At 36.0% G+C, this 13,140-nt stretch overlaps 1 protein-coding gene across 1 annotated transcript; it reads left to right on the forward strand.

Moving 5' to 3' along the window:
- Nucleotides 1-343: 343 nt before the first annotated feature.
- Nucleotides 344-12,704, forward strand: MS3_00002084 (uncharacterized protein). The gene is made up of 4 exons (XM_051209649.1): nt 344-394; nt 431-842; nt 5,317-5,507; nt 6,562-12,704. Exons 2-4 carry the CDS (start codon nt 580-582, stop codon nt 6,684-6,686), a joined length of 579 nt encoding a protein of 192 aa, XP_051075107.1. The 5' UTR covers nt 344-394; nt 431-579; the 3' UTR covers nt 6,687-12,704.
- The last annotated feature ends 436 nt before the right edge of the window (nt 12,705-13,140 follow it).

Consider the following 13,140-nt stretch of genomic DNA (forward strand, 5'->3'; position numbering starts at 1 on the left):
AGCCTGAGCGTTGGCAGTTGCTTTTTTGTACTATACAGTCATCGCTCAGAGGTTTTCGAAAAGAAACTAGGCATAGACAATACCTAGAAACAAAAAATCTAGTGACCTGGAAAAAGGTGAAGAAGTGTAAGTTGTTAGAGCTCAAATTACAAACAAATACAATCAACATTTGTGCTCTAAAGTATCGATGATAAATTACATTCAAAAAAGAATGATGATCTTGGACTTTACGTTAACTGAGAGAAATTCGAATAAAGCGAAAATAGTGGTCTTGGCGCATAATAAGCAATGAAAACAATAAAATTAAGTCAGCGAAAGAAAGTACCGCTGCACTTTTTAAATAGCGCGCGCTTCAGTTTTCTTTCTTAGCTGATTTATCAGCTTCGTCGTGTCCGTATGTTGCTTTTCTATCCAGGAATGAATAAAAAAGAACAAACAGTTCTATTACGTTGCTAGGAAAAGTTGACGTTATTTATCTACGAATTGATGTTTGGTCCAATTCATGGCTTGCACCAACAGTAGGTCAGCCCTTGATTCAGCGCTCACTTCGAACTGTACCTTTTAAATCTCGGTGGGGGTATGGCTGCCATCCGTAAGAAACTGGTTATTGTTGGTGATGGAGCTTGTGGAAAGACGTGTTTGCTCATTGTCTTTAGCAAAGATCAGTTTCCCGAAGTGTATGTGCCAACTGTCTTCGAAAACTACGTCGCTGATATCGAGGTGGATGGGAAGCAAGTAGAGTTGGCGCTTTGGGATACCGCGGGTCAAGAAGACTACGATAGACTTCGACCTTTGTCATATCCCGACACTGATGTCATATTAATGTGTTTTTCAATAGACAGGTTGGTTGACAGTTCTTTCCATGTATACGTTAGTTGTCCTTGATTGAAAGTGACCGTGAATTATATTTCATTTGATCTATAATTCTCTTCAAAATTTATCGAAAAGTCATGTAGGACTCAACATATGTCTTGTCCTAATCCCTCTTTATCTGGGTTGCTTAGTTTCGTGGCTAGCAACACGTTGAAAGCAGTAATCCTATAACTTGTGACGCCAAGCTGCTTTGTAATCGTTACATTATTTCACGAATAAACTGCTATCTAGATAATAGTGTATGTCGTTTTGCCCTGCGAAGATTTCTAGCCTAACGAATTCGTTCTTTTGCATCCAACTTAGCGCTATTGCACATCTATTTAGCCACTGTATTGTCAGGGTTACATGTTTCGCAGTGTTGTCCAGTAAAAGTCAAAGTATGTTTAGGTTTTTGACACTACTGCTTAGTCAGCATTGATATTTAAGTCGTACGCCTACCCACTTTTGGGAATTATAGTTGTCGCACCTAGCCAATTTTAGTACGCTACAAAGGTAATTTAGATCATTTTGTCTCGCGAGCGACGAAAGGAATTAAAATAAATTTACCAACGTACGTACTGTAAGCTACTGTTACACTTTTATCTTACACGATTTCTATCGCTAACAATATTCCGAATGTATACTTCGCCACAGTATATTATTTACAGACGATTACTGAGTCTAATGTTTCAGACTAAGAGATTAAAATTGCTTCATATTTTTCTTCCTACGAACTAATTCTCTCTTCCTGTACTATATCCTTATATGCAATCTTTTATGTATTACCACCATTGACTTAACTACTCCTATGAATCCGGTGTTCATCTTGCTATGCTAATGAGCTATGGCAACTTGGATCGATGCACATATATGCCTGGTCCTATGTTGTAGCTGAATGAATGTTTCAAACTACTGGTCGAACCGGTCCCTTTGTGGTGATTACAGGGTTCTGTTTCTTTCTTATAGACATGGTTAGCTATCAAAACCAGGTTGATGTCCAGTTACTACACCCTAGCTGATATCTTGGTAAATTTGACTAGAAACCGACCACCATCTTTGGAGACCTCTGAAACCAACTTCCCGAATCCTGCTGCTTACAAAAAGTTATGGGTGGCTAGATCATGACATGGTATCAGCCCATGAAGTCATAGACTGCTGTGTCGTGTTATATGGATAGGTGTAGACTATTTGGATGAGACTAGTAGGTAAAGGTGGATGATTTTGGTGGGCTTTTGTTCTGAGCTGAATGGTATGGTCGTGAAACCTTCATTGTTTTTCTAAACGGCATCAGCACAAACCTGCAGTTTGTGCTCAGGACAAAACTCCACCAAAACCAATACGTAAACAACGATCAGTGGTTACAGATGCAGTTTAAGACCGGTCGTAATAACCCTGATGCATTCGCTTTTTATCTTCTAGGTTTTGTATTCCAATGTGCCTTCATACTTATCTTTTCTGTCATCTTATTTTGGGACCTCAAGTGTTGTCCGGCAAGGCTGTCCACTATCTCCATTTTCATCTGATTTCACCATAGACCAATTGCTAGAAATAACGTTCTCCTCATCTCAGTCAGTCAGTAACGATGTAGAACTTCGTACGTACGTACATCAGTTCAAGTTGCCACACCACATTAGCACAGAGATGAAGTTGTCGATTCAAATCCCGTAGTATTAGAGGTAGTAAGAGTATAAGCAGTAATTGGAAAGATTAGGGTTGGAAGATGCTATTCAAAGAGTATAATCCAGTGAAATAAATTTGGAAAGAAAAAAAAGAGACAAGGAGAATTCAGGAAATTAGAATTTGGGAGGACACAAAGAGTAGATGCACCTGCGTCATTGCAAACGATTTTGAGCCATGTCATTCAGGGTCTCTAACCATCGGTTGCTATCGTCTGGCGGATCCCAACCAGATAGTCTACGCCTGCCAGCAATCCACTTGCCAGTGATTCATGGATTTGTGCCACGTTCTGATCTGGCCGCTCCTACCTTTCTTCCAACCTACGCCGACACCATACAACATCGCACGTCGAGGCAGTCGGTGGTTGGGCATACGTAACGCGTGTCCGAGCCATCTCAACTGATGAAGTTTTACTGCTTCGTCAATTGATTTCCCATTCTTACCTTGTACCCGTTTCCTAACAACTGTATTACTTACTCGGTGGTCCCAGGATATACGAGAAATGTTTCGAAGACACCCATGATCGAATACTAGTAACCTACGAATATCCTCTACTCTTACCGGCCATGTTTCACTGCCATAAGGTAGGACGGAACGAACTGCTACGCAGTAAACCCGTACTTTCGTTGATAGACGGATGTCTCGCCTATGCCATAAATGACACAAGCTGGCAAAAGCTAGTCGAGCCTTCTGTATCCGTGCCGAGGTTTCGTCACACACCAGACCACAAGGGCTGGTGAGACTCCCATGATAAGTGAAACAGTCGACGCGCTCGACCACTTCACTCCCTACCGTTAGTTCGGGTGTCGATGCAACCCAATCCTGAAGTAACATTTTGCATTTCGAGGGGCAGAACTGCATCCTGAACATGCCTTCATTGTTGCTTAGAGTGGTCAGAAGACTACATTTTGTCAGCGTCTTCACTAAATAGAACTATGTCATCGGTATATTCCAAGTCAACAAGTGAATCTCCTGGTAAAAGTTCAACTCCTGGAAATTGAGCTGAGGAAAGTGTTATCTCTAAAAGTACGTCAACAACAAAGTTAAACAAGAATGGAGAGAGTGGGCAGCCCTGACGAACACTTGACGTAATCAATTCTGATGACAGTTCGCTATAAGCTCTCACTCGACCAGTTGTGTTCGAGTAGAGAGCCTTTACAAGGTTAATATACTTCTTTGGAACTCCTTTCAATGACAAACACTGCCATAGAACCTCATGATCAACAGAGTCGAATGCTGCTTTAAGGTCGAGAAATACTACGATTGTGGGGCGTCTGAATGTGTGTCTATGCTCTAGGACCTGAGGTAGTGTGAATATCTGATCTATACAGCCACGTCCAGGTCGAAAACCAACCTGGTTTTCTCTAGTCTGCTCTCCACGAGCTTGAGTTAGGCGTCGAAGTATTATTGAAGCTAATATTTTAGATACTATATTAGTCAAACTGATTCCTCTGTGATTGTCACAAGAGGACTTTTGTCCTTTCTTATAGACTGGCACAATCAGTGATTGAGACCACTCAGATGGGATGTTCTCCTCTGAATTTCCAGGGATCTATCTCCTTCCAGAAGGTTCGCTTATTGACTTAGAGTACTCAGATGACATAGTTTTGTTTAGTAAAAACGCTGATAAAATGCAGAGTCACTTGTTAGCACTCAGCAATAATGTCAGGATGTTTGGAGTGTGTTTTCCCCCTCTAAATGAAAAAAGTTTCTTCAGGACTGGCCTGCGTTTACACCTGAACTAAGGATACGGAGTAAGTCGAACGCGTCGACAACTTCACTTATCTTAGAAGTTCGATCAACCCTAATGAGTCGATGTCTGACGAAATCTCAGCACGAACTCAAAAAGTTCGTTTGGCTTTCGCCGAATTACGTCACCTATGGTGAAGGTGAAATATCCGTATATCAATAAAAGGACGAGTATACTGTACAACAGTTCGTTCTGTTCTGCTTTACGGCTGCAAAACGTGGTCATTAAGGGTAGAAGATACCCGTAAGTTACTAGTGTTTGACCACTAATTCTTCCTGTATTATATCTTTATACGCAAACTTTCTTTTATACATTACTAACATTGAAGTAACTACTTCCATGAATTTGATGTTCATCTTGTAGTGCACCCTAATTAAACCTACAAGAGCGTACGAAAGTCATGGTTCAGATCAAAAGTTAGTGACTTCAATGACTGGTACCACGTTTTGGTTTGGCCACCCTTAACTTTCTTCCAACCGTCCCCAACACTAGTCAGTATTGCGCGTCATGGTAATCGGTGGTTGAGTATTCGTAATTTGTGGCCCAGCCATATCAGTTGATGAAGATTTATAACCTCATTGACTGACTTACCATCATCCCCTAATACCCTGTGTCTAACTTCACTATTACTTACCCGGTTGTCCCAGCAGATGCGAGCAATATTTCTAAGACATATGTGGTCAAATACTAGTAACTTACGGGTATCTTCTACCCTTAATGGCCACGGTTCGCAGCCGTAAAGTAGAACAGGACGAACTACTGCACAGTATACTCGTCCTTCTATTGACAGACGGATAGTTCGCCTTCACCATAGGTGACGTAAGTCGGCAAAAGCCAAATAGGCTTTTTGAATCTGTGCAGAGTGGTTATTAGTAGTTAATGGTAGGTTATGTTTTCAAATATGTACCTCCAATACTTCCAATTTTACTAATGTATTTACCACTACCCTTCAGTATAATGAAAGTTGAGATCTCATCATTTGTTTCTCTTACCAACTATATTCTGATTTTTCATCGACTGATCCATTTCTTAATTAGCACTGACAGTCTCGATAATATCACTGAGAAATGGTATCCTGAAGTAAAACACTTCTGTCCAAATGTTCCGATCATCCTTGTGGGTAACAAACAAGATCTGCGTAATGATGAGCGAGCGCATCATGAATTAGCCAAAGTTCGTCAGGAATTAGTCAAATCCGAAGAAGGTCGCCTTGTATGTGATCGTATTAGTAAGTTTTTCATTAATATGCTTTGTGAGTTTGATTCGAGTAAAACTGAAGTATTTCGCTTACACGTAATAATTACAACTTATTAATGTTTTATAGTCCCATGTGTATTGTTTGATACTTGTAGTAGTTTATAATGTAACAGCTACCGTTCGGTTTACATTATGATTTCTATTTTTTAGAAGAGGTTCTGATGTACTAAGTTTAACTATTCTTTGACGTATTTGGTAGTTTTTTATTCATACTTCATGAACTGCCTACTGACAATACTCAGCATATCTGTTTGGAAATTTCAGATTGGAATTGATAAAAGTTCAATATTTTATAGATTTTTTCATCATTTTAAAAAAGGAGATCAAGGAGTACATTTAAAGCAAAGTAGCTATATTGTGAATGAATACTGGTGGGAAAAAGTTTGGTCAAAAGTAGTGATTTTGTGATGAATTGACTGGATTTCCAGGTCATATTTTCAAATTCTGACCCATCTAGTTAGTATTAACCAGCCTAGTGTTATTAGAAGTCTTCAAATAAAGTGTGACTCAAAGTCGCATATATATACTTGTTCGTAGCTATGATGATTTGTCCATAAATGCCCTGGGACAGCCGAGAGATTATTAAATTTCTTATGGTACTAGTGACTGGTTGCATTGTTACTGACAAAACCAGGTTGATTGAATATCCTGTAGTAATTAGACCAATTGAATGACATTTTCCACCGACATTGTTTCGAAGTTTGTTGTAGCTGAAATAATATTGAGATATTCACGTGTTTATTTTAACTGATGACCTGTTTAGATTTTTACATGATTCAGTTACTCTATCATCAATTATTAGACGGCGAGTTAAAATCACTGACCTCACGGAATTCTGATGTGAGCTGAATTATTAGTTTTGTTTATGCTCACATCAACAGTGTTGGTCGTAGATATACGTACTTAATTACTGAGTGTTATGTTATGCATTTAGTTTGGCCTTGAAATTGTTATGAATTAACCTTTGTTTTTTTAATCCCCATACTATATCAATAAGTATTATGTTCTTCCTTTAAAATTTACAGATGCTTATGGATATTTAGAGTGTTCCGCTAAAACAAAAGAAGGTGTTCGTAAAGTTTTTGAAACAGCTACACGTGCTGCTTTAAATACTAAACGTAAAAGAAAGAAAGGCTGTGAACTTGTTTAAGAAAAGAGGGGATTTATTTTGTTTGAATTTTCATTGTTGAGAGATGATAGAATACTGTTGGGTTTGTTGAGCTGATGTAATGTACTCTGCATATATATATATATATATATATATATATATATATATATATATATATATATATATATATATATATATATATATACCATGCTACTTGTGTACCTTTTTTAACAGTATTCTAATTTATTCCTATTTGTCTGTTTGTGTGTGCGCAATCGTCAGTGTGTTATTATTATGCTAGAGAGTTATTCGTCTTGTACTCCATGCATTTACGTCCGAAAAAAACCATTTACATAATTTGTTCTTAGTCTTAACGATCATTAAAGGACGCGTATTTCATTAATGTCTACTCTTCTTTATCCCTTAATTATAAATCTGTCGTTTCTTCCTTTACTTCCTCGTCTTTGTATTCTTTTGTAGTTGTTATTCACCATTTATTTACTGGTATAAATAGATAGTGAGATTTCCAAAATGTGTATGGAATGATTCAGTAATAAATCATTATGCGTAGTTGTATTGAAGTGAATTAATTGAAATTTTTGTGCAATAAAAAAGGAATATGCACTTTTTTGTGTAGTTAATTTCGGATGTCTCCTGGTCAGACTGTCTATCCTTCTTAGTATTGTATCCTCTCATATTATTTCAGTAAAGATCCATTTTTTATAAGGTCTTTTTTCCTAAGAGGAGAATCTTGAATTTGTGCTTCTTGTTTCACAGTATTGTGGTCTTTTAATTTCCTGTTTGTATGGTTAAATGTTATATTCTCGGTATTGAACAGTTATCTTTCGCTCCAATGCTGAATTTTTGGTCTAGATAAGTACATTTGTTTATCTGTTCGTTTTATTTTGGAAGTATATGCTGAATTCTAAAGCCTCTTTAAAGAATATATACATATATATGATTATTTGTTATACAATATCATCTATACAACTCCATTGATTTATAAATGCATGTGTTACTCAACATTATGCCTCGGCACATTTATTATAGTTTTTTCTGTCTTCTACAAAATCTACTGCGTTTTAAATTTACATAATAAAACTAATAAATATTCTTGATATAGTCTAATTGTTTTTATAGATTATATTACAACCTAGTGACATGCTTGTAATGGTGTATCTTCTAGATATTTTCTATACTTTGTACATAAATCGCTCTCATGACTGTTATTAACTAACTTCTCAACGGTGTGCGGATCTCATCAGAAAGGTAGTAACTAACACGAAACCTAAGTTTACTGTCAAACCCTTCCAACCGTCTAACGAATAACTAAAAAAAGGTCAACAATCAGACAACATATAGCCTATTAACAGGCAATGATGACTGAATATGAAGTAAATTTAGCTCTTTGGGTAGTGGCTAGGTTTTCACCTACTATATCAGGCAATTAAATAATTAAGTCAATACCATTTAAAATGATTACCGAAGAACTGTTCAAGTACTTATTCATGACACTAGAGAACTTGTTTTGCTTATTACTATGTGCTCATTACAATTTCTGTGTTACGTCCTTTATCTATTTACCCACTAGTATACAGTAGATAACTTGTCTCAATCTATATTAAAACATTGACACGATAGGCTGACCGGTTTGACCTTGAGGGTAGGAACGCGTGAGTTTGAAGCGAGACTTATTGCCTGATTGGTTGACAAGCGCACGAGAGAGAGAGGACAAGTCAACTGGGGCACTACACGACTTATTCCAATTCAGAATTGTTTATTTATTTAAACACAAACATTGGTACAAGAATGCACCAAATGGATATGCGCCACATAAATCATCCGATTTGTGTGAGGGCTGGGGTTACTGCCCGGGTGCCCAGACCGAAGCAGGTAGTTTCCTTAGAGGGCCACACCTGGAGCTTTCGACCTAAAGGTCTGATCCACAAGGCGATGGGCAACGTCAGGAGGTGCAGTCCCATGGTAGTCGGTGACCAACAATAGGCTCATACGTCATTTGTTCCTTCAGGATACTGGAGCCCATGTGCATCATCGGTTTGGAATCAGGGTTTTTCAACTCCCCTGGGTGAACCCTCCGTGTCCACTGAAGCATCTGACATTCGCTTCTCGTCCTCTCAATTTCATAAAGAACACCCGCCACGAGATGGCTGTGGTGTATGCACGTGGTCATGTGAGAGCGTTTCAAGAGGGAGGGCTGACTCCCGGCAGTACCAGGGCATTTGGGGTAAAAAGATACATGAGTAAATAGATGACTAATATGATCACAAGGCACGAACAATTAGAAAAATATATTTATGTCCAAAACTGGAGTTTAAGGTAGAAAAATAGAGTAGCAAATGCTATGTTTAAACTACAATAACTTTGGAAGAAAAAAAGGTATAGCAGTGAATTATACATCAAACAAAAGCTTATGGTTTGCAGAATAAACGTGTTAGTGTTTTACAAGCTCTGGATCAAGTGAAATAACGTCCCCTGAATTAGCTCCCGTTGCTAGTCATGGCTTTGTTTCGCTGTTCACACCATTCAGGATTATCATGTTAAATCTCGGTAAAGGATGTTCTATACTCATCCTGTAATTCTCGATGCTTATTATGAGTAGGGCTTAAAGATCCATAATCTGACCTAACTAAGCAGTAGCAGCTCTTTTTATGAGAGCTTCCGTCTAAATTTAAACAAATAGTTGAGCACCAGTTTTATGGGAAACATTAAAAAGAAAATCATGTTTGGGAAATTCTCCGATTAGAACTGAAGATAACTCCAGAGTTTTGTCCGGCAATCTAGTTCGAACTGCTTTAGGAAAATTATCACAGATCGACATTGTCGAATATTAGTCAAGTTCACAAAGTAACTACTTAATTATTGTGCATTTGTGTCAAAATGTTTATCTTAGAATATAGACTGTATTTGTTATCCTTTATGTGGTGGTTGACATCCAGTTCTTCAGAATTAGCTTGAAGTAAGCAATAAGAAAAATGAAACCTGAAAGGCTTGGAGAGTCATCCATTTCGTAGTGTCAAAGCCATCGTGCTACGTAATTTGGTGCCACAAGTGATGTATCTATAAGCTACCCTAGTTATTATCCACCTAATGATAATAAATATTCAGAAAATGACTAGAGAATGTATGTCAGTTCATAGATTGATACCAAAGGAGGCGAGTTAATCATAAAATAAGGGTATATTATTCGAAGAAATGTGATTTTACGATTTATTCTGATCGGATATTCATCACTGAGTCGAAGTGAAGCATAAAATAGAAGCACATTGTATAATGAAAGATGACATCATTTTTCGAGTACAGTACTATTTTCGGAATTAACATTGTAATAATCATAATTTTTGTATGAACAGGATTGTCTTTAACCTAACAAAATAATACTAGTTGTCCTTTTTTGGCTAGGAGGTTAAAGAAGGCATAGAGTTAGCAAAACGGTCTATTCAAACAATTTTTTCTTAATCTACTAACTGATAATAAGTAAATTCATAGCATTCTGTAATGACATGTTAAACTGAGTGACTCGATTTACAATTAAAGTTTCTTGTGTAATGGCTAGTGGAATTACCAGATTACTAAAAACCAAAATATTTGAAACTGAATTTCAAGTTGAAATTTAACACTTAAACAATGAATCCCTCAAACAAAATCAATAACCAGTTCTAGAATGTTTAAATATGAGATTTCCTACTGGATAATTTGACTTTATTGCATTATAAAAGGTTGATGATAGGTAAGAAACAGTCTGAATTCAACACAGTATGCATCTACTAATCGTAATATTTTAACATGTTATATAAGCTAGAATAATGATTGTTCTCTGCATATTGATTTCCTAATTTACTATTTGATGATAAATAATTGAGATGAGATACAAGAGAAGGTACATGTCTCATCATCGTTTCAATGATGTCCTTTTAATAAGCTTCAACGAATACCATATACTAAAGATAAACAATAATGTTTCACCAATCCTCGTTACATACTTAATTGATTCATCTAAGATTTGACCTGCAATTATTGTTAGTAATATTATCATAAAACGCATTATTATCATTTCAATAGCTAAGATAATGAGTCAGTTGAAACTAGACCACCATGGAAAACCTGGAAGCACTGAATGGCCGTTTCATACTATTGTGGGACTCCTCAGTAGTGCGCATCCACGATCTCGCCCCCCGCGAGAATACTATTATTTTAACTATGACAAATTAAATTGATATTTACAATGACCATTCATTGAGTAAGATAATAGTGTTTTTATATTTCCTTGGTTGATTGAATTCAATTGATTATAATGGTCTAAGTGTGAATATTTAATTATTGTTAGAAGCAGTTAGGAAAAATATTTAGAGTTAGTTTATATTATTAAGAAACGTCCGAGTTTTGAATAATTCAGTAATAACTAAATTGACTGTAACATTGATAGATATATTTGAAACGAAGAGAAAATATTAGCCCTCACAAGATTAAAGGTACATAACAGTGACTTAAATGTAATAACACAAATACTTATCAAAGAATAGGGCCACTTAATTATTTAATAGTTCAATAATTATTCAACTTTGATAATTTGGCAAGTATCAATTAGTTTTGAAATAACGTCTTGTAGTGAATTAATATTTATTGAAAACCATTTAAACATAAAAAATTGATGTATAAGTTATTTCTTTCTAATTTGACGTAACTATTACGTATACATTCTTGTTACATCAAAATCATTGACCAAAATGTTCTCGTAACTAATTATCATAATGCTACTTACGTATTCACTTATTCCTGTTACCCATCACTAGTGTAGGAGCACAAATCACTCACCAGCATTCTCCTTTCATCTCTCTCCTCTTTCATTTCCAGTTTGTCTCAATTGGTATTTATTCTTCTGTTACATGTCTCCAATAAAATGTGTTCTTTGAGCTTCCTCCTTTCCTTCTACTTTCAGGTTGGCAAGTCAGGACTTGCTTCGTGATGTAGCTTGATGATGTCCATAGTGTATGTCCCACCCACCTACAGTGTGTTTTTCGAATTCTCTCTTCAGTTGCAAGTTGGTTTGTTCTCTCCTATTACAGGTTGGTGCTCATGGTATCCAGTCAATGGATTTGGAGTATCTTGTGTAAACAATTGGTTATAAATACTTGTACATTTTCGATGATAGTTATAGTAGTTCTCCACATTTCAGCTCCATACAACAGAACTGTCTTGATGTTCGTATTGAAGATTGTGACTTTGGTATTGGTTGTCAGTTGTTTTGAATTCCATATATTCTTCAATTGTAGGAATGTTATATTTGCATCTCCAATCCTTGGATTTATATCTGCATCAGATCCTCCTTGTTCATCAATAATCCTGCCTATGTAAGTGGATGATTCCACATCTTCCAGATCTTTTCCATCAAGTGTGATTCAGTTTGTGCTCCACCTGTAGCCCTATCAGGATTACTGCCAGTCCCAAACTCGGACAAAGGAGGAGGTCTGGACATGTGGTCAGGAACCTCATCCCATGGGAAACAACTTTCATAAAAAGCGCTAACCATAAGAAATCACTTAAACCATTTAACTTTTTATAATATATAAGGAAATGTGCGAGTTGATATTGTTTTTTGACTAATTATGATTGATCATTTTATCGTTGTATTTTATCTTCATAGTTCACTAATGTTGTTTAATTCCCTGATAAGAATGGTATAAGTTTTCGGATTGTACAATTTTCGGTTATATACTCACTATGATTATACATAAGTTCTGTTTACTTATTTATTGGTTATAAATTAACTTTGTTGACATAAATAACATAACTGTCATAAACCATCTGTCATACATTAATCGGTCTCTTTTTCTCTGCACTATTCTTTAACTCTCTTCTGGATTAAAACAAATTATAGGGATGATATGAATTTGGTTTCCTGTTTAAAATGTCAGCGAAATATCATGTTTTATACAAATTGTGGTTTATTTTCTCGACTTTTTGTTTCAATTTATTTAATCAAAAAACACAAACTCATCATTCTTCCCTCAGAAGAAGTAATAAAGTTCTCAAGTACTCACGCTGATGCATAGAGGCATATATATATATATATATATATATATATATATATATATATATATATATATATATATATATATGCAATGCTGTTAATGACCGAAAATTCGGATTGTAATAAACCAATCACAGTTCTTCATCAAGGTTGACATTGCATTAATTTATAATTCCTAGTGAAAACAAAACGGTATCATCAATATGTTAATTTATATGCATTTATTTTGTTGTTATTATTATTGCAAGACAATCAATATATATATATGCAAAGTTAACCAAAATGCTCCTTGTTTCTAACCGCCCCCACTTTTTTTTCAACTATTTATTTATTGATTGAAGTAAAGATATTAGATCGATTCCCAGAAAATAGAAAGAATTTTCACTTTGTGTATAAGAAACGAGAAATCATTCATAAACCAGTTTATAATGCTGTGACTCATTTGAA

Source organism: Schistosoma haematobium, chromosome 1 (genome assembly GCF_000699445.3).
Source record: "Schistosoma haematobium chromosome 1, whole genome shotgun sequence".
Taxonomy (NCBI): Eukaryota; Metazoa; Platyhelminthes; class Trematoda; order Strigeidida; family Schistosomatidae; genus Schistosoma; species Schistosoma haematobium.

What these genes read in the sequence shown, in the direction of transcription:
- MS3_00002084 (XM_051209649.1), top strand. Translation starts at nt 580, where the DNA reads ATGGCTGCCATCCGTAAGAAACTGGTTATTGTTGGTGATGGAGCTTGT. An exon ending in ATGTGTTTTTCAATAGACAG is followed by an intron (nt 843 to 5,316) that starts GTTGGTTGACAG and finishes TTTCTTAATTAG; the next exon opens with CACTGACAGTCTCGATAATA. An exon ending in CCTTGTATGTGATCGTATTA is followed by an intron (nt 5,508 to 6,561) that starts GTAAGTTTTTCA and finishes TAAAATTTACAG; the next exon opens with ATGCTTATGGATATTTAGAG.